Below are 20,493 nucleotides of genomic sequence, written 5' to 3'. Positions count from 1 at the left end.
CATTGTTTATTAAAGATAAACAATGCATCATTTTTTTTCTGAAATATGTGGAGAAAAAAAAAATTCTACACAATTTTTTTAGTTTTTTACTAAGAAAGAGCAACATTAATTTCATTTAAAGTAAGGCTAATATACCCCCCACTCACACACCCGAAACAGAACTGGCTTAGTATATGACATTTTCTATAATCTGAAGAGGAGCCAACAAAGCCAAATATGAAATATACCAAGGTCACTTAAATTATTAACAGCTTTATATTTAATAAAAAAAAAAAATTTTTTTTTAAAAATCAAACAAGATTCTTCTTGATCGTGCCACACACAGACTGTTTATGTGTTATTTAGTCAATTATTTTTTAAATACATCAAGTAATATGCTGATAACCATGACAGGGTTCTTACACATACAAAATTTAAAAATTCCCAGATTTACCCGGCCTCATTTTTTTTTGGAATTTATAAAATTTGTTAAACTGTTCTAGATATAAAACTATTAAACTTTAATAAAATAATACCAAACTTAATTCCATATATGTATTGGAATCAGTTTGGAAGAATTGAAAGAAAAAAAATTTTTGTTTGTTTTTTTAAATTCAATCTTCTAATTCGAAAAGTTATATTAATATATTAATATTGGTAATAATACCTATTATTGGTCCACCGACTTAGTCGGATTTGGACCTTTGAATTCACCCTTGTTGTTGCATGACAACATAGTTTATATTTTTAGTTGTGTTTTTAACTAGGAATGATGAAAAGAAAATTGGGGCATTTTTTTTACTATAGGTAGAAGTAGTGTAAAGTGTTATGTGAGAACAAGAAAAAATAACCAACATGAGAAGGTCACTTCTTTGGAGTCTGGATAATCACTCAAAAATAGAAAATTAAACAAAATATTGGTAGAAAGCCATCCAATAAATGTAACATGACACACTGTACACTACTTGTTTTTTGAGCTGAATAAACACTTTAAAATAAGTGAAAGCACTAAAAACTTATTCAATCAGGTTGAAGAGTAACCTATCTTGTCTTTGGTAATATTCAGTTGTTATGTATTCAGTTTTTTTTTTACTACTTTTTCATTTTGTTGTCTATAGTGAAAAATGCCCGAAAATTATCTTTGTAACCACATCTCTCCTCTCCTTAATTTTCTATAAAAAAAAACAAAAAACAAATGATTTCTTTCAAATGTGTACAAACCCTGCCTTGGGAATGTAATGATAGCTTAGTTACAAATTATAAAAATTAAATATTTTTAAATTTTTAACAAATCTACAAATTCTTTTTATATTAAATTTAATAAACAAAGCAAAAAAAAAAATTTACTAAAACCATTTTATGACAGAAATCAATAAAAACAAACTGGACAGAATATATACAGCATAAAAATGCAATGACACAAGGTGGGAAATAAAACACAAGCTTCTTGCTACAGTTTTGACTAATACAAAATAAAAAAAGCAACGAACATAATACATAATCCATGCAATACATGCATTATCTTTGCCACAGAGGTCATACTAACTTCCTTGACAAAGCTAATAGTCCAGATTGACCATAAAATAATTAATGATTTATCAGTGTCTCTGTATATCTCTCTCTATGTGTGTGTATGTGTGTGTGTGTGATAACCATTTGGTCACTCAGCAGCCAACTACTTCTTAATCTTACATCTATAATTTTATTGTAGGAGTAATAAAGGTCAGAAATAGCAATCTTGCATCGCCCTGGCCTTTAAAAGCATCAATAAAGGTTCACTGTTCATAATCAAGGGTTACTATCTGACTATAAGCTGTTTTTTTTTTTTTTAGTTATACTGTAGTTATACTGCAACGATTTGTGATACTTATTTTAAACGAAACAAAAAAACAGAAACAGACATAAATATACAATTACCTTATTTTAAAATGTCGAAAATACATCACGTTAAATGGTATATTATCTTTCGTTTTATTGCAAGAATATGAGCCTTATACAAACAAGATATTTAGATGCTTATAAACATCGCTAGAAGAGGCTCTGTTGGTTTCGAGTCAGTTGGAAAGAGCATTTTTATTTCTGACACGCTAAATTCGTATTATTTGGATTATTCGGACTACTGCTCTCAGCTCATATTCATGTCAGGTTTTTAAACAAATGTATTGTTGGACATCACATTGACATCACAGAATATTCTTAACCTGAAATATATGACAAAATGTCTATATTGCAAATTTGAAAATGTTGTCCATCTTACTGTTTATTTCTTTCAGCATGTTACAATGTTCAATTCTTGACAGCACCTGTTTCGTAGCACAGAACCATCGATATAATTATTATGTCAATTTTTAAAATCTTTTTTTGCCCATACTCATCAGAAGAATAACATAATGGCATAATAATTAAATGAATGAGCCTGCGTTACAAAACAATTGCTGTCAAGAATTGAACATTTTAACATACTAATAGAAATAAATGGTAAGACGGTTAACATATTAGAATTTGGAATATAAACTTTTTGTTATTTATTTGTATATGCTCTGTAGTTACATTGAGCTTCATAAATTAAAGGATTGATATGAATTATAGATGAAATTGAATAAACATTTTTCCTCATAAACATCAAGATTTTTTTGGAGAAATCCAATTTTTTAGACTTTGACCTCTTTGGAAACTAAAAAATATATTAGCAAGGCCAATTAAAAACAAGCATAAACATCACAAGCATATTGCATATTTAAATCAAATTAGAAGGTGGGATTTTTTAGATGAGGATTGACAATTTGTATTATCCGGACTATTGTTCTCATCTTGGATATTATTCTCCCATTTGGTAGTATGCTTCAGAAATTTTGAAATGAGGATAAAGTACTAAGTATTAATCAGTTTAAAGTGACAGTCATCTGGAGGTTGACGGTTCAATTCTTGATTTAAAGGATATTAAATAAAAAATTTTTAAAAAGAATTAAAAATTACTTGAGGCTTCTATCAAGTCATGTCTCACAGAATAAGAGCAATCTACCATCGTGGATTAAAAAAAAGCATTCAGTTAAAAAAATTTTCAGATTCTCAGAGTTCAAAGATCTTTGAGTTGAACACAACATACATGAAAATCCAAGATTATATCAACCAAAATGTTAAGAACACCCAAGATGACCATAATAGCTCGAATAATTTAAAACAATACAAAATATAAATGGGAAGTAACTAATTTTCAACTACTTTTTAAATTGGCAATCTATTAATATTACCATTATCATTAAATTAGGAATAAATATTGTATTTTATTCATGGACTATAAAATGGACATTTTTACTCCTTGAAAATTTAAATTGTAGTGTATCTGTAATAAATTGAACTGAATCAACATACTGCTTTACTCAGACTCCAAGCTGAAAGTGAACAGGATATAGAGAAAGCCATACATCAGTCCGACTAAGATATATTTGTAAACAAAAGATGTTATGCATGTTTTTTTTTGTTTTTTTTAACTGTATTGCAAGATTTGTTTCTACAAATGTTATTCTTTTCCTTTTTTTATCTGAACATTGAATAAAAGTGGTGATTCTCTTCTTCAGTGTTTGTATTTATTGCATGATCAATTTATTTAGCAGCAAAGGTTCTTGTTCAAAATTCTCCCTACATTAAAAAGCAAAAATAATAAACAATCTGTATGATGTACATACTCATAACGAAAAAAAAAAAATCCTATTCCAAAAAGCATGTAAATTGATCAAGTAGTTTCTTTTTATGAAGAAAATCATTTTAAAGCAATTAATGGAAATTCTCAGTTAGTTTGACACTTTTTCAAAATGGTGGACAACTCATAAAATTTGATTTCCTTATTTAAAAATAAAACTAGTTGATCAATATATGTGATTTTTGGAATATGATATTTTAATTTTGTCACAGGTACATACATCATACAGATTTTTCTTCACTTTTGATTTTTTTAATGTAGAGAAATTCTAAACAAGAATTTAAAAAATTGAAAGATGACCAATATCAACATCATATGAATTTGTGTTGAATCTTTTGTTTCTTTTCTCCACTCTGTTGCCCTTCACATATGGTCTGACCCACAGAACATATAATAAGAACTGTCCTATCTACTGAGGTACATCATGACATTTTAATACAGTTTCAATCTATGCTGTAGATTTTCAAAGTGAGATAATTAATATTTCTTCTTAGATTTAAGTTTTAATAAAAATTATTTCATAGCCACCAAGCATATTTAGGATCTCAAGCATCACTTTTGGTTATATGAGGTTAAGCAGAATTTAGAGTCAACTCTGATCCCACCATTTTGGGCTGCAGCTGCTACCTGAATTTAAGGTTTCGATCCAATTCCTAGCATAGTTGAGTGTTAATGAAAGAAACGTTTTTGTCCTCATCGTTGGCAAGTAAATTCCAATTCTTAATTTAAACTATTTTCTTATAAAATTTGGTAGCATTATTTCTCTGATGCTATTGAATTTTCTTCACTGAAGAAATTTCAATTCAGTAACTAGCTTTGTATTGTCTCCCTTTGCAGATGTTAAGTCATCTTTGTACCTAGTATTATCTCTTTCAGGGCACTTATTTGGGCGATGTTTCACAATTTGTCACTGTGCAGAGGGAGACACCTCTTGTTTACTATGAGATTCGTTAATTTTTTCACCTCATAATTTAGGATGCAATATTCTTTTTTCTTTTTTTTTTTTTTAAATCAAAACATTAAAAAAAAAAAAAAAAGCTGCGACAAATGTTTTTTTAATGTCACAAAGTTGATAACATTAATACAAAATGTAAGTCTTTACGCGACTATTAAGAGAAAATCAATGAACCCATGTTATTTTCATTAGATGAAAAAAAAAAATTTTTTTCTTAAATAAAAAGTAAATGTTATGGTAAGGTTATTAGAAATTAGTCTTCAACCTTTAAAAAATACCAGGAATAAAACTCTTTGATAAAACAAGGATGAAACTTTTAAAGATGCAGCAACTTTTATTTTTTTGTTATGTTTTAACTGTTCTTTGTTTTTTCTTTCTATTAAGTTCTTCTAGGGTGTTCACACGTAACTGACTAACAAAAAGTAAGATAATTTTTGGAGGGGGTGATTCAGCAAATCTAGAAATTTACAAAAAAAAAACATGTTTCTTTTCTGTAAGATAAAGAAAATAACACACTATAATAGGCAATAGAAAAATCAAAATTAGTCAAGACAAAATTGCCCCAGTTAATAAAATTCAAAGTACCATTCCTTTAATATCTTTTTTAAATTGGGGTTCATTAAATAAATATTTGGCATAAAAAACAAAAAAACAAAGAGGTATTTTGTGATCCTCCCCTCAAAAAAATAAAGACAATAAGTATTAAATCAAAACAAAAAGCAAAATACAATTTAGCAGGTTGTGATAGCAAGGCAAAAAGAACATGTCATATAAAAGTACTTAATATTACCAAATATCAAAAACAAAAAAAAAACAAAAATAAAACAAACATTTTGTTTGAATAAAAACCTTTTAAAAAAAATTTTTTAAATATCAATGACTTATGTTAATGAAATTGTTTAATCGAGAAAAGAACCATAAACCAAATAAAGAACAGAAAATACTTTTGAAAGAAATGGTGGGGAGGTTAAAAAAAAAAAAAAATTTTTTTTTAAAATGCCTAGTCACATGAAATTTAAAAAATTTAGCCATGCAGACTTTCAGCAAATAATCACTCGAACTAACCAAAGAAACAAAAATCACCATTATTAACAGATTTTTTTTAAATGGTTTAAGACTACATTATTAAAATAGATACTAATTATCTCAAATTAATCTACAAAAAGAAAATATTTGGTAAATTCAATTTAGGATTTTTTTTCGTCTAAAACAAAATGAGGAAATTTTATAATACTATCCTAATAAAACTAATATAAAAAAAAGATATATATATATATATATATATATATATATATATATATATATATATAAAACAAATAATACTTGACATATTCAAAGTAAACTACATAAAAAAAAAATGGATAGGATTTGCAAGACAAAGGCCGGGCATAAAAAGAGGAGCTGGATTGACACCATGTGGCTGCTGTGTACCAAAGTGAGTGTAGAAAGGTGGAATAGTGTAAAATAAAATAAAAATAAGAAAAGAGTGATTGCCAGAGAATAACAACATGGAACGCACAGTTAAGTAAAAGGGTTCATCTAACAATTTGTACAATACAAATTCCATGAGCAAAGAGAAAGATTTACAAAACAAAATATAATTTCAAAGAAATTAACATACAATATCTTTGAACAGTTACAACACCACAAAAAAGACAAGAAAAAAAAATGGCAACCAAAGGTAGAAAAAAAAAAAGACTTCTTATTCCAAAAAGAAAATCCACAATATGAATAATAATTATTATTTCCATAAAGTGTGTATGTGAGTGTGTCTGTGTGTGCACTTTATATAGCTCTGTGTGTGCACATGTATTTGTGTCTGAGAGAGAGAGAGATGCCATCTGGAAACCAGTACCAATATATATATATATATATATATATATATATATATATATATATATATATATATATATATATAAAAGGTAGTTTGCTTGTAGCATTAAGGTAAAAAGGCAATGAAGAATACTGGGATGTTGAGGTGACATGACGTATGAACAAAAAGAGACAAAGATAAACAAAGGTTGTATTTAGATTATAAATCTAAATATATCTACTTATCTTTCAAAAATCATTAAATGTGGACTTATTGTTTAATAACAATGGTTTGAAAAGGTCTTCAATAATTTTGCACCTCTCTTTTTCAAAAGAAATTATCAAAGACCTTTACCATCTTGGTTATATTAAACAGGAAGCCCATATTTACAGATTTATATGTGAATGATTTAGATAAATAGATATACAGCGTGTTCCACAAATCATGAACACATTTGGACATTTGATGACTATGCCCCCGTTTAGTCTCAAAAGACAAAGGATAGCCCCTGTAGGGGCAGCTGCGTGTGTAATTGTCGCGCAATCGCCAACCACATCCCTCCTGAATCGGCACTGTTTGAGTCCAGTGGCAAGAAGTCCAGGATGACTGGAAACAATGCCGAGATAAGCGGAGAGCACATACAGCACCTGGAAGTCCCAAATGGTCACCCATTTAGTACTAACCAGATTCAAAGTTGCTTAACTTCGGTGTGCCAATGTGATTATGCCATACTATTTGGACATTAAATATCTCAAAAACTATTAAGGATATAAAAAGCATGCCGATATATATATCTATATAATCATTAATATTAAAGTTGAACTTGATAAATTTAGTTTGCAAATCATGTCACTTTCATTTAATATTAGTACAGTAGATACAAAGTCTAAAATTTGTCCAAGACTTCTGGAACACCCTGTACAAAGATTTATAACTAAATACGATCTTCATTCATTTGGCTATTTTTGTTCATACGTTCCATTACATCACTTCAACATCCTAGTAGTCTACATTGCTAAGAGCATTCTTAATACACTTATATATTTGTTTACCAGCAATGCTTTAAGAAAACTACCTTTTATATATATACATATATATATCTCAATTAGTTCATAGAAAAAGAGGAGATAAAAAAAGAAAAAAACAGAAAAGACAGGAGGGATAATAATTAAAAAAAAAAAAAAAAAAAAAAACCCAAGCAGCAATATCCCAAATGCTATCAGAAAATGTTAATTGACTACCATTTGAGTGTGTGAGTGGCGTCTATTCAGAGTTTGGCCAAGTGAGCCGATAGTAGTTACTACGAGAGCTGGATTAGACCAAAAACTTTGCTGAAAGAGAAAAGTACAAAAAAAAAAAATAATAAAAAACAAAAAAAGTATGTAGATATTTTGTCGCAAGAAATTATTTTTGAGGGTCTTGACCAGAATCCCTACCATATTAAAAAACAAAAATAAGGAAAAATCTATGTGATGTACATATCTTTGATTACACGAAAATATCCTATTCCAAAAATTACGTAAATTAATCAAGTAGCTTTATCTTTATAAAGAAAATCATTTTTAAGCATTATAAGCTAGAATTACTGTTAAATAATCTTACAAGATTGAATTATTGAGTTATCGCCCTTAGTTTGACATTTTTTTTCAAAATGGCGAGCAATTCATAAGTACTTGAGTACTCATAAAATTTGATCTTCATATATAAAAATAAAAATATTTGATCAATTTATGTGATTTTTTGAATATGAAATTTTCTGTTTTGTCACGGGTAGGTACATCACGCAGATATGTTATTGTTTTTTTCTTAACATATGGGAAATGCTGGACAAGAAACATTTTTAAAAATTTTAATTTTTATTAAAGCATTTAAATAAAAAGAAAACATCATTAAATCAAAAAGAAAAAAAAGAAAATCAAAAAAACACAAAACGTTTTCAAGTCTTTAAAATTAATAAATGGAGAAGTGCATAAATAATGCGGTTGAATGGATTTTTTTTAATGGGGAAAATATTGATACGCTATCAGAGATCGATGTTTTCTTACCTGGAATGTTTTGGGGAGAATAGATAACATCATGGAAAATTCAGCCGTGTTAAGATTAAATAAAGCAATTAAAACTGCTTGCGCCGCCTGAGAAAGAGAAGAAAAACAAATTGTGAAAGATGTGATTGTTTATAATCTAATATAATAATAATAAAGTCGTATTCCTGTCTGTTTGTCAACGATTTTATTAATGCATTAATATATACAAGAAATACAGTTTCACAAATTAATCTTCACACTGAAACTGGGTTTTTATACACTTTCATTACCACATAATTTCTATTAATACTATTTATTCAAAGGAAATCTGCATTCAATGAGTAACCTCATTTACATATTACATTAAAGAAAATCTATTTTAATAATTAGCTCTATGTTATTAAAGATTATTAGTAATAGAATTCTTTTGTTTAGGAATATTATTTAAAATTGATTTACTTATTTTTAAAGGAAGGGGGAGCCTTACCAGTCATAAAATATGCTTAAATATATTTTCATTCCAGCAGATATTTATTATTATAGGGCCAATTATGAAAGGAGTTTTGTATCTTTTGAAGTTGAACATCAAAAAACATTTTTGCACCAACCTAATATTATAGGACAAATTCTCTATTGAATATTATATATATATTTATATATAGTATTGATTTCAGAAGTTTTTTAAAAATGACTTCGGTGCCAATAGCTAGAATCAAAGCCAAAACATTTAGTACTCCAGATGCTTTCTTTCATTTAGTACTCCAGCTGTGTTCTCTACCGTCTGAGCGTACCCAACAGATAGATAAGATCTAAAATTAAACCAATTGCTGCTATGATTGAATTTGCGCATACGTAAAACTAATAAAAATATGTTGGCAAATTGAAATGAATAGTTTGCATTTCAACTTGCCAACATATTTCTGTATTCATTATTCATCCATCCAAACAAAAAATTTAACTCATTATAAACCATCCTTGGTGTATGATTACTATTTCCTGTTAATTTCAGTGTCATGCGACCAGTAGTTAAACAGTTTATCAGTTAAACACACATGCACATACATACATCTGTTTTATTTATATATATTATCATTAGCTGACATAAATTGCATTTAAAACCGGAAATAAGCTTTATTTATTTAAGCTATGAGAGTTATTTCCCGTTTGATTTTCATAGATGAAGATGGATATGTTTTATGCTTTCATAAATCCAACATGTGGTCCATTTTCAAGAAAATCTTAAGGATATTCAGTATCTTAAATAGTATATGATTAAACCCTCTGCACAGCAACACGTTTTGACTTAGTAATTTTGGGTATATACAGCTAGTAAAAATTATATAAAGAAAGCTGGGTGACACGCATGAACAAGAAATAGCAAGTTTTTGAATAAAACTTAATTATCCTTTTCATAGTACACAAGTCAACTTTGTGCATAAAACATTGGAACCACTGTCTGCTTCATTACATCTTTAAAAAAAAAAAAAAAATGGGGGGGGGGGGCTATTTAGAATTAAAAATATTTTTAAAAATTATATTACAGAAAAATTTTTATAGTGTACATATATATCACAGAACAAAAATGTCATATTCTAAAAATCATATGAATTGATCAAGTATTTTTTTTAATATAGAAAATCATTTTATGATTTTTAGTGATTTTAATAGTAAATTGCATCCATTACAATGTTGATTGTAATAGTCCAAATTGAGAGTTGTCTCCTCTTTATTTATAAAACATGCTGTTCAAAATACATTTCACTTAATAAAATTAGATTTTCTTAGTTAATAAAAATTAAAAAAAAAAAAAATTAAAAAAAAAACTTAATTCATGTGATTTTTGGAATATGACATTTTCGTCCTGTGATAGGTACATACATTAAATTTTAAGTTTTTTTGTATTGAAAATAGGTTTAATTCTAAATAAACACAAAAAAATCATTTGTATTGAAGCCTACTTCGCCAACAAATCATACACTTTTTGGAAAACATTTTGGTGCTGTCATGCTCCACCACGAAACAGAATTTTTGTTACTGCTTTCAGAATTCAAGCAAGTATGACAAAAGGCATGAGGGACTATTATTTTGTTGGTGGGTGAATCATCAAACATCAAATCAGTGAGACAGTTCAAAGAAATCACTTTGATGATGCAGTTAAGAGTTGGGATTTTTTTAATGCATTTCTAAGACATGTACTTGAATTTTCATATAATGTGGTAAAAAAATAAAATCCTATCATATTACTGGACGAATGCATAGCATAATTAGATCCTTCTTAAATGAGAGAAGAATCCAGGTTGTCCTCAATGCGTGTACATCAAAAAAATTTGATATAAATGTGAGTGTACTTCAGGGGGCGATCCTTGGACCTTTATTATTTCTGATATTCATAAATGACAGCTGATAATTGTCTCTGAGATGGGTATATGCCAATGACACCATGCTCTGTAGTAGGCACGTGGGAAAAACTAATGAGCACATATCTAAGGTAATGGCAGAAACCCTAGAGGAAGACCTTCAGTTTGGAGTGGAATGGGGTCAAAAATGGATGGTAACGTTTAACGCTGCCAAGACAAAGTTCGTTTTCTTTAGTAATTACATGAAACCTTACCAACCACTAATAGCTATGGCTAGAGATACTTTACCTGAAAGCACTTTGTTCAAACTCATTGGCTTAAGGTTCACAGGAAACATGAGTTGGAATAGATACATTGAGATCATTGCCAAGGCTGCTACAAAGGTGGGCTCTCTCTACTGTGCTAGAAAGTTACTTATGCCTGAAAGTATCGTGTACTTCTACAAAGCCACCACTTGCCCATGTATGGAGTATTGCTGACAAATTTCGGCTGGTGCATCTGCTACTAGTCTCTTGCTCCTGAACAGGGTCTAAAAGAGAGTTGCCAACTTAATAGGTCCTGAACTGTCATCTAAGCTTCAGCCCCTGTCCTATCAACTAAATGTTGCATCCCTCTGCCTATTTTAAAATATTTTAATTGTGAATGCTCTGACGAACTACAAGCACTTGTGCCCCCTCAACAAAAATACCTCCGACAAACCAGACAATCAGCAAAATCCCACCCCTACACAGTAGAGATCCCTAGATGTAAGAAAGCCTTCTACTCTAATAGTTTCTTCCCTAGAACTGCTAGATTTTGGAATTCTCTACAGGTTTCCTGCTTCTCCAACTGTACTGACATGCAGAAGTTCAAGTGTAATGTGAACAGACATCTTGCTGCTAAACTCCCTATATAGTACATCTGCAACTTATGTCCCCGATAGTAGCCGCCTACATCAAAGTGGCAATGTGCCTTGTTTGAGGTGAATAAAGAATTTAAAAAAGGTGTCACATGGCCATTATTTTTTGTTGAGGAGAATCATTTTAATTTGTCAATAAGTCACATATAAAACCAGACTGGAAACCTGAACTTGGTATTTTTCAGCAGTTTACCTTTTGGTAATTTTCTTCACAATGAAGATTCAAATAAAAAAGATTTTTATGTTAATTTTATCAATCACTCACTTCTCTATGTACAGTGAAGATTTCACTGAGGGATGTCCTCGCTTTACAAAATCAAGTTTACCCTTCATTGTTTTCAGATCAACTCAAAATATTTATTGAAATCCGTTTTTATTAATTGCATTTTCACCCCAAGCAAGGCATGGTGCTTCTTTGATGTAGAGGGCTATTACCTGGGACATAATTTGTAGAGATACTATGTAGGGAGTTGAGCAGCAAGATGTCTGTTTACATTACACTTGAAATTCTGCATGTTAGTACAGCCAGGGAAGTAGGAATCTGGAAGGAAATTCCAAAGTCTAGCAGTCCTAGGGAAGAAACTATTAAAGTAGAAGTCTTTCTACCATCTGTGTAGGGGAAGGGGGGTATTTGCTGCTTGTTAGGTTTGTTGGAGGTATTTACACAGAGCAGGCACAAGGGCTTGTAGTTCGTCAGAGCACCCCCCATTAAAATACTTGTAAAGCAGGGAGAGGGATGCAACATTTCGTCAATAGGACAGCGGTTGAAGCCTAGCTGTATGGAGTATTGCTGTCATATTTGGGCTGGTGCATCGGCTACTAGTCTCTCGCTCCTTGACAGGGTTCAAAAGAGAGTCGCAAATCTGATAGGCCCTAAACTGGCATCTAAGCTTCAGCCTCTGTCCCATCGTCGAAACGTTGCATTTCTCTGCCTGTTTTACAAGTATTATAATGGTGAATGCTCTGATGAACTGCGAGCACTTGTGCCCCCACGACGTGAACACCCTCGACAGACCCGACAAGCTGCAAAATCCCACCCCCACACTGTAGAGATCCCTAGATGTAAAAGATCTTTCTACTCCAGTAGTTTCTTCCCCAGAACTGCTACACTTTGGAATTCCATTCCAGGTCACTGCTTCCACAACTGTACTGACATGCATAAGTTCAAGTGCAACGTGAACCAACATCTCACTGCCCTAATCCCTACATAGTACCCCAGTAGATGTTTCCCCTGATAGTAGCCCCCTACACCAAAGTGGCAATGTGCCTTGTTTGGGGTGAAAATGTAATTTAAAAAATTAAAAAAAAAAAAAAAAAAAAAAAAACAATACGGGACCTATTAGGTTAGCGACTCTTTTGAACCCTGTTTAAGAGTGAAAGATTAGTAGCAGATGCACCAGCCCAAATGTGGCAACAATACTCCATACATGGGCGAATGGTGGCCTTGTAGAGGTACAAGATACTCTCAGGCATAGGTAATTTTCTAGCATGGTAGAGAGAGCCAACCTTCATTGCAGCAGTCTTGGCAATGCCCTCGATATATCTGTTTCAACTTATATTCCCTGTGAGTGTTAAATAGAGGAGTTTGAACAAATTATTTTCAGGTAATGTATCATTAGCCATGGCTTTTAATGATTGAGATGGATTCTTGTAATTATTAAAGGAAAAAAGCTTAGTCTGGGTAGCATTGAATGTGACCATCCATTTATAAAAAATTTTTATTAGTTTATTTTAAAAATTTACCTACTGACATTCCGAAATCACACAGACTGTCAAAACAACCTTATCTTGAATTTCCGATGCAACCAAAATGCTACACCATGAATAGTTAACCTATATTTTATGTAAACTACTTCTATCATATCCAATTACCTTCCTGACGTCTGCACTCTTAGGTTCTGTAGTCCAAGAGATAACTCGCGATACAGCTAAACGAGAATCACTCGAGTTATTGAAATCTGAAGGGTCCATCAAGAGTATTAGCGCATGTATGTATTGCAACACGGCTGCCTTCACCTGCAAAAGAAAAAACACACATTGTTAAAATAAGTTAAAATAAACAGAAAACATCTCTAGTTTTATAAAGTTAATTGTGTGTATATCTTCCTATATTATTTTATAATCCACTCCTAAACTAATAAACCAATCATTATAAATTTTGGAACATAGCTGCTAGGTGAAAGGGATTTTAATGTGAATTAGTTAGTTTAATTCAATTCAAAGAGGTGAAAGTCCTTTGAAAAAATTTCAGATATCTATGATTTTCATGAAATTTTAACAATAGGTATTACACATTGATAAATATTCTACAAATTTTAGTTTCTAGTATTTTTAATTTTATTTAAGAAGGTTTAATATGAGCACAATCTCACATTTGAAAAGTTAAATATTTCAGATTTGCTCTGTATTTTATCTATAGTTATTAGACACAAATTAAGCAAAAATCTTTTGAGTTCCAAATTTTAAAAAACTCCTTAAGCTTAAAACTTCAATTTCTGACATTATGGGATTTTGATTAAAATTCTAATTAAGATTCTACTTGAGATTCTAGACATAAGGTTTACTATCATTATATGGTGATTTTAATATTTATAAGGGAGACAGAAAAGTAGTGCAAAACTATTGTTTGGAAAATTAATATCACCCATCCTGAGATGGATATTTTAGTAAATATAAAATTAAATTATTGTGTATATTTATCTAATGTACTACAACTCCTTAAAAGTGTCCATGTAATACACAGGATAATATTTATGTTATATATATTTTGCTTGTAACTAATAACTATCATGCCATTAAAGTGGTTCTTGTCCAGAATTTCCCCTACAAAAAAAAAAAATCTGTGTTATGTAGATATCCATTATTAAAAGAAAATATCAAATTCCAAAAATCACATAAATTGATCAAGTAGTTTTATTTTTATAAAAAAAAACCCATTAAACAAATAATAGGAATCCGTAAGAATTACAACAAATTTCACTAGTATAAATTGGTTGAGTTATCTCCTTTTGTTTTTTTTTTTAAGGCTGTTTTTAAAATGGCCAACAGGACAGTCGTTCTTCAGTTACTCATAAAATTTTATTTTATTTTTTATCATAAAACTTCCTGAGTATTTGAGAAGTAACAACTATCTTACTTACCATTTTGAAAAAAAAAAAAAAAAAAAAAAAAAAAACAATGTCAAGAAACAAAACATAACTCAACAATACTTTATACTAGATTATACTGGGAAAGAACCAATACCTTTTCTACTGGGAAATCTGAAGCTTAAAGACACCATGGCCAAATATCTATAAGATTAAATTGTAAAAACTGCAAGAAGCAGCAGATTTTACTCGTTTGGACAAGTGGCAAGAGAAAGCAAAAAAAAAAAAGAAAAAAAAAAAGAAAAGCTAAAATTTAAAACAAACGTGATGAAAGCTACATCAAACTATTGTCAAATGATTTCACACTGAAAATCCACAAACGACCATGAAATGACATGGATGATGATTCACAAACGGATGAATTAGATTAACAAATTAGAATAAATTATAAACATTTTATTTCATCTTAATTCATAAAAGCTACAATAGAAAAAGTTCCAGAATTCTTCAATTCTGCTATTTTGTTATGATCCATAAAAATGAGTTTCCCATCAATTTAATGTGAAACTCAAATCTTTTTCAGATTGCTAATTGATGGTTAATTCAGTGTCAATCTACTCCCTACTTGTACTGATGAGGAGACTGTGAAACAATCATACACCATTTCAGGTTGCTACGGTTTTAATTTCTTTGAACATGTGTAAATGATTTAATCTATCTCCCATTAAATTTACTTCAGCTCTACATGATCTAATTCTCATCTATTGAGCTAGTTATGTGTGTGTGTGTGTGTGTGTGTGTGTGTGTGTGTGTGTGTGCAGTATTTCAGGAGACTGGTTTGAATTTGTATGCTTTATCGTACTTTATATATAACTAGCCCGGGTGCCCGGCATTGCCCAGGTGTTTGGAGGTGTGTGTTAAGAAAAAAAAAAAAAAAAAAAAGTGGTAGTTGGAAGGCAGGCTCGAACCCATGACGCAAAGGCGGAAAAGAAAGTGAAAGAAAATCTGACGTCTTACCATTATGTCATACCGCAACCAGAAGTGTAACGCGTTCAAATTTAACACAGTCAATCAAAAACAAAAGAGGTGCTGCTTTTAAACCTCCCACAAAAGCAAATTAGACACAAGGTCATTTTTAATGTGGGGGAAAAACCAGCTCCCCCCAAAAAGGGGGAACTGACAGTATTCAAATAAATAGTAATTGTTTCAGTATGAAGGGTTTACCCTACATTGACCAAGGACCAATTACAGAACAGATACTACCCAGGCAAAGACCAGGCGTTGGCGTTCGAATAGTTTCACTTTATTTATACGAAAAAGACAAACAACCAACACGATGGCACGGTGGGAATTTTGTTTAACTCGATCAAAAAAAAGATAGAGATATTACGATCTGGGAACTATGCGAAAACTTATTGCGGAATCTAACCGACACGAGAAGCCCCACGCAAAAAGCCTTTCATGGACATATACAAATGCTCGCGCCCATTTTGCCCTTTATATAATAGACTAGCAGGGGTACCCAGCGTTACCTGGGTGTGGTGAGGTGTGGGGGATGGGAGTAAATCAAAACAATAAAAGCATGCGTGTTTGGCTAAATTCTCATGAAGGAACGATTTTTTGCTACCCTAACCCTCATTGCGAACACGTATTTCTATAGGAAATAATTGGCCGTTTTTTTTTTGTTTTTTTTCCTAATTCTAACATATTATTCAACAAAGACATTGCCCTTTCAGACAGTACTGACCGCTATGTTATCATTGTTCCTATTTACAATGCCTCGCCACGGGACAGAGTTAGACACCAGGGTCGTTTTTTAACGTGGAGAAAAGGAACAAAAATAAAAATTGTCTCAGTCATGAAGGATTTCTCCTCCACTGACAGAACAAGAAATTGAAGTGCAGCATCTGAAGAACAGATGGTATTTATTTGCTCCCCCACCGAGCAAATTAGGCACAAGGCCGATTTTTAAAGTGAGGAGTGAAGGGGAAATGGGGACCAACTCCCCGGGGAGCAGGGGAGCTGGATAGTGACAATTGGTATGAAGGGTTGCCCCTACATTGACCAAGGTCTTATATGTGAGGTTGCCCACACATATGGTCCTTGCTTGTAGTATCTGCCGGAACAGATGGTGTTTATTTGCTCCCCCACCGAGCAAATTAGGCACAAGGCCGATTTTTAAAGTGAGGAATGAAGGGAGGGGGAAGGGAAAAAGGGGACCAACTCCCGAGAGGTGGGAAATGGGAGCTGGTTAATGGTCAGGCATGTGGGGTTGCCCCCACATCTGGTCTTTGCTAGTCATAGCTAGTCATAGCTAGTCATAGCTTGCAGCATCTGCCGGAACAGATACTACACTTTGAGATATTAAATCTTTTATTCATGTTAAAAAATACAGTAAAATTAACGGTGAACAAAAAACTTAGGCACATGGCCAACTCAAAAGGGGGGATTTTGGGGGTCGTTGGTCATCCTTGTCACTCCAGAACTAAACAAAGTCAAAAGTTTCTCCCAGCTAGTATCTTCTTTCACCATAATACCGCATTCACCCTTTCATATTGTGGGACTTCCTAGTAACTCCCAATTTTTAAAACATTTTTTATTGACGAGTAAAAACAAAAAAGATAATAAAATGGTACAATAATTCATTTGTGTCGAGGGCGGGGGGAAGAAAAAATAAAAAGGTGATTAGTAGGACCCTCCCAACCCTGTCTAGTTGATAGACTGCCCGTTCCACTAGGTTTGTAAAAGGAACCTTGCTTCTGTGGGTCAGTCTCTAGGTGGGGATGCCCTCTAGATGGGGGTGAATGGAGAAAAGAAAATTTTTGTGGGTAAGGGATGGAGGTTAGTTTGTATTTCTTTTTCTCCAAGATGGGTAAAATTTAGAGGAAGGGGTGAAAACAAAAATTGCAGGTAAGAGGGGATGGGGATCTTGGAGGCTTCCTAATCGGGGAGGGATGGAACACACACTCAGCTAGCTGAGAGACTACTTGTTTAATTTAACTTTACAGAACTGCGCGTTCCACACCTAGGCGGGGAACACGTATTCAAATTTGGCTCCTCTTCGTACACACAGACTTGCCACATGTATCCATCTTCTGTCAAATGCCGCGCGATGCAGCCTTCTTCTATCACATCTGATCTTCACCCGTAGTTGGTGTTTAAAGAACGCGATCAGATCTTGATCAGAAAAAGACAACACCCCCCGGCAACCTTGCAGACGCGACGTCCAAATCACCATTCTCGCCACGGCCAGAATCGTAACGTAGACCATTTGTCTTTCCCGGTCCCACGGCGGCCTCACGTTGTCCACAACATTGGATACAGTAATTGGGCGAGGATGCTCAGGATCGATGCGAGCCGTCACCCCACTGACATACGACCAGTACTGGCGGAGTTCGCGGCAATCGAAGAAAGCGTGATCTGTAGTTTCCACAGCCGTTGTCCCACAACGGGGACAATCAGGCGACTCCAGAAACCCAGAACTGCATTGTATGTTGTTGAGTGGAAGTGCATTTCGGGCCAATCGCCAGGTCAGAGAGAACTCCGAATTGTTCAGATGACTCGAACCTGGTGCCCAGCTCCACGCGGAGCGGATCTCACTCTGCTGCCACCCCAAACGCGCGCATAGCGGGTCGTCAGCGGCCCCCTTCACTAGATCCCTGTGGAGTTCCCTACGGGTAGCAGTCACAAGGTCACTGGACCTTGGTAGTCGCTTTAGCGCGGCTCGGCACTCTTTCATGTAGGCAGATTCTCCCCGCGGCCTGCGACGGCTCTCGATGGAAGGGTCGAGAACGAGGTCGGGGAAGGCGGCAGTAACCACGGGGTGCCACGGTTGGTCCTCCTGCATATAGTGGCTCAGGAAGGCCAGCCTCTCAGCATCTCGATGACACTTCAAGTCCGGCATTCCCAAGCCTCCCTCACACGGACGTTGAATACAGACCTGTCTGCTCACCCAGTGTCTTCCTCTGTCCCAAAGGAGCGAGGACAAGAGTTCGACAAGAGCTTTTAGGTGTTGTGCAGGCAGGGGAAGTACGGCCAGTCGGTAAAGGATGAGAGGAAAGACGTAAGTGGCGCACGCCTCAGCTCTACCCTTTAAGGAAAGTTTCCTAGGAAGCCACGAATTGACTGCAGCCTCCACCTTTGACCGTACCTCCAACCAATTCTTGTCAAGCTGGAGACCCGGTCCGAACCACACGCCGAGGATCCGGACCGGGCCATCTGTCCAGCTGAAGGGCGCAGGGAGGTTTGCGTTGCCACTCCATGCGCCCAACCGCAGTCCTACCGACTTGTTGCGGTTTATCTTGGCCCCTGTAATTCTTTCGTACTGTGTGAGTGCCTCCGACACAACCTCAATGTCTCTGAAGCCCGACACGAAGATCGTGACATCATCGGCGAGACTACACTTTGATCCTGTCCCGAAGGCCAAATCATTGTTATGTTTTGGCTTCAGACCATTATATATATATATATATATATATATATATATACACACACACATACGGCATAATCATGTTGATACACCGGTTCTCATCATATTGCCAAAGTTAAGCAACAATGAGCCTGGCCAGTACATATGGGTGACCACTTGGGAAGGCTAGGCATTGTATATATCATGCCAGATTGGAGAAATTTCGAGGTTGGTATCTAAGGATGCATTAATTTACCAAGGAAATGCATCCTCAGTCTTTGTTAAGGCATGCATCTAGAAGAAGGGAAACTCTGCAGTCTGCTGTATGATCTGTCTTGTGGCAGTCATCTGCACCGACAAAGATTAGCAGTAATACCAAAAAATGTGGTTGGTTCTATACAAAGTCTTCACCAATATAAACAAATCATCTGTGTGGATTTCCAAAGAACTTAGTTGTTGTGGCAGAACTTCATTCGTCGAAATCAACTGGACCATACACACACACTCGCAAATAGTCATGTGTTCATGATCCAAAGTTTTAATAGAGATTAAAACATTACTGTAACAAAAGTTTTATAACAATTTAGTTCAATAATTTAATGAAAGTTTTGGTGGTTGTCCAGAATTCCATCCATATTAAAAAGCAAAATTCCATCCATATTAAAAAGCAAAGATACAGAAAAATCTTTATGATGTACATACTCATGAAAAGATCATATTCCAAAAAAAATCATGTAAATCGATCAAGTACTTTTTTTTTTATATATATAACATTTTTTAATGATTTTAAGTGATCAATGGTATTGCAGACATTACAAAGCTTATCTTGATCTCTAGTTTGCATTGAGTTACTTCCCTTTGTTTCTTCAAAATGGCAAAAAAAACACATTGTGCTCGCTGCCTCATAAAATTTGATTTTCTTAGTTAAAAATGAAACTACTTGATCAATTTACACGATTTTTGAAATGTGACATTTTTGTTCTGTGAAGTATATGCATCATACATATTTTTCTTTATTTTTGTTTTTTAATATGAGGGAAATTCTGAACAAGAAATTTCATATATTAAATGTAATATTGAAATTCTGTAAAGTTTAAATATACAATTACAAAATAAAATATATTTACTTTTTAAAGTAAAAGTTCATATTTTAAATCTAGCGCATTAATATTTTTTTTCTTGTTGGATTAAGCCAGCTTTATTGTGCACCACGCTCTAAACCATGGTGGTTCTGAGCAAAGTTGTATAAGAGAGTGGAATTATAATCAGTTAA

The 20,493-nt window shown here is 33.1% G+C and overlaps 1 protein-coding gene across 46 annotated transcripts in view; it reads right to left on the bottom strand.

Moving 5' to 3' along the window:
* The window catches only part of LOC145284881 (CLIP-associating protein 1-B-like), a 450,911-nt gene that overhangs the window by 34,593 nt on the left and 395,825 nt on the right, over positions 1-20,493 (bottom strand). For 29 of the 46 annotated variants that reach the window (XM_080133914.1, XM_080133920.1, XM_080133919.1 and 26 more), the window contains 2 exons: positions 13,599-13,742; positions 8,493-8,579 (listed from right to left, as the gene is read on the bottom strand). In XM_080133914.1, coding sequence (XP_079990040.1) covers positions 8,493-8,579; positions 13,599-13,742 — 231 coding nt within the window. Of the gene's footprint in view, positions 1-7,688; positions 7,779-8,492; positions 8,580-13,598; positions 13,743-20,493 lie in introns of all 46 variants that reach the window. The other 17 variants (XM_080133909.1, XM_080133916.1, XM_080133935.1 and 14 more) reach the window with 1 other exon arrangement.

The sequence above is a fragment of the Euprymna scolopes genome, chromosome 9, assembly GCF_053919585.1.
Source record: "Euprymna scolopes isolate OS-2025 chromosome 9, ASM5391958v1, whole genome shotgun sequence".
Classification (NCBI taxonomy): Eukaryota; Metazoa; Mollusca; class Cephalopoda; order Sepiida; family Sepiolidae; genus Euprymna; species Euprymna scolopes.
The sequence above is the reverse complement of the archived record's forward strand: the minus strand, read 5'-3'. Positions and strand labels throughout refer to the sequence as shown.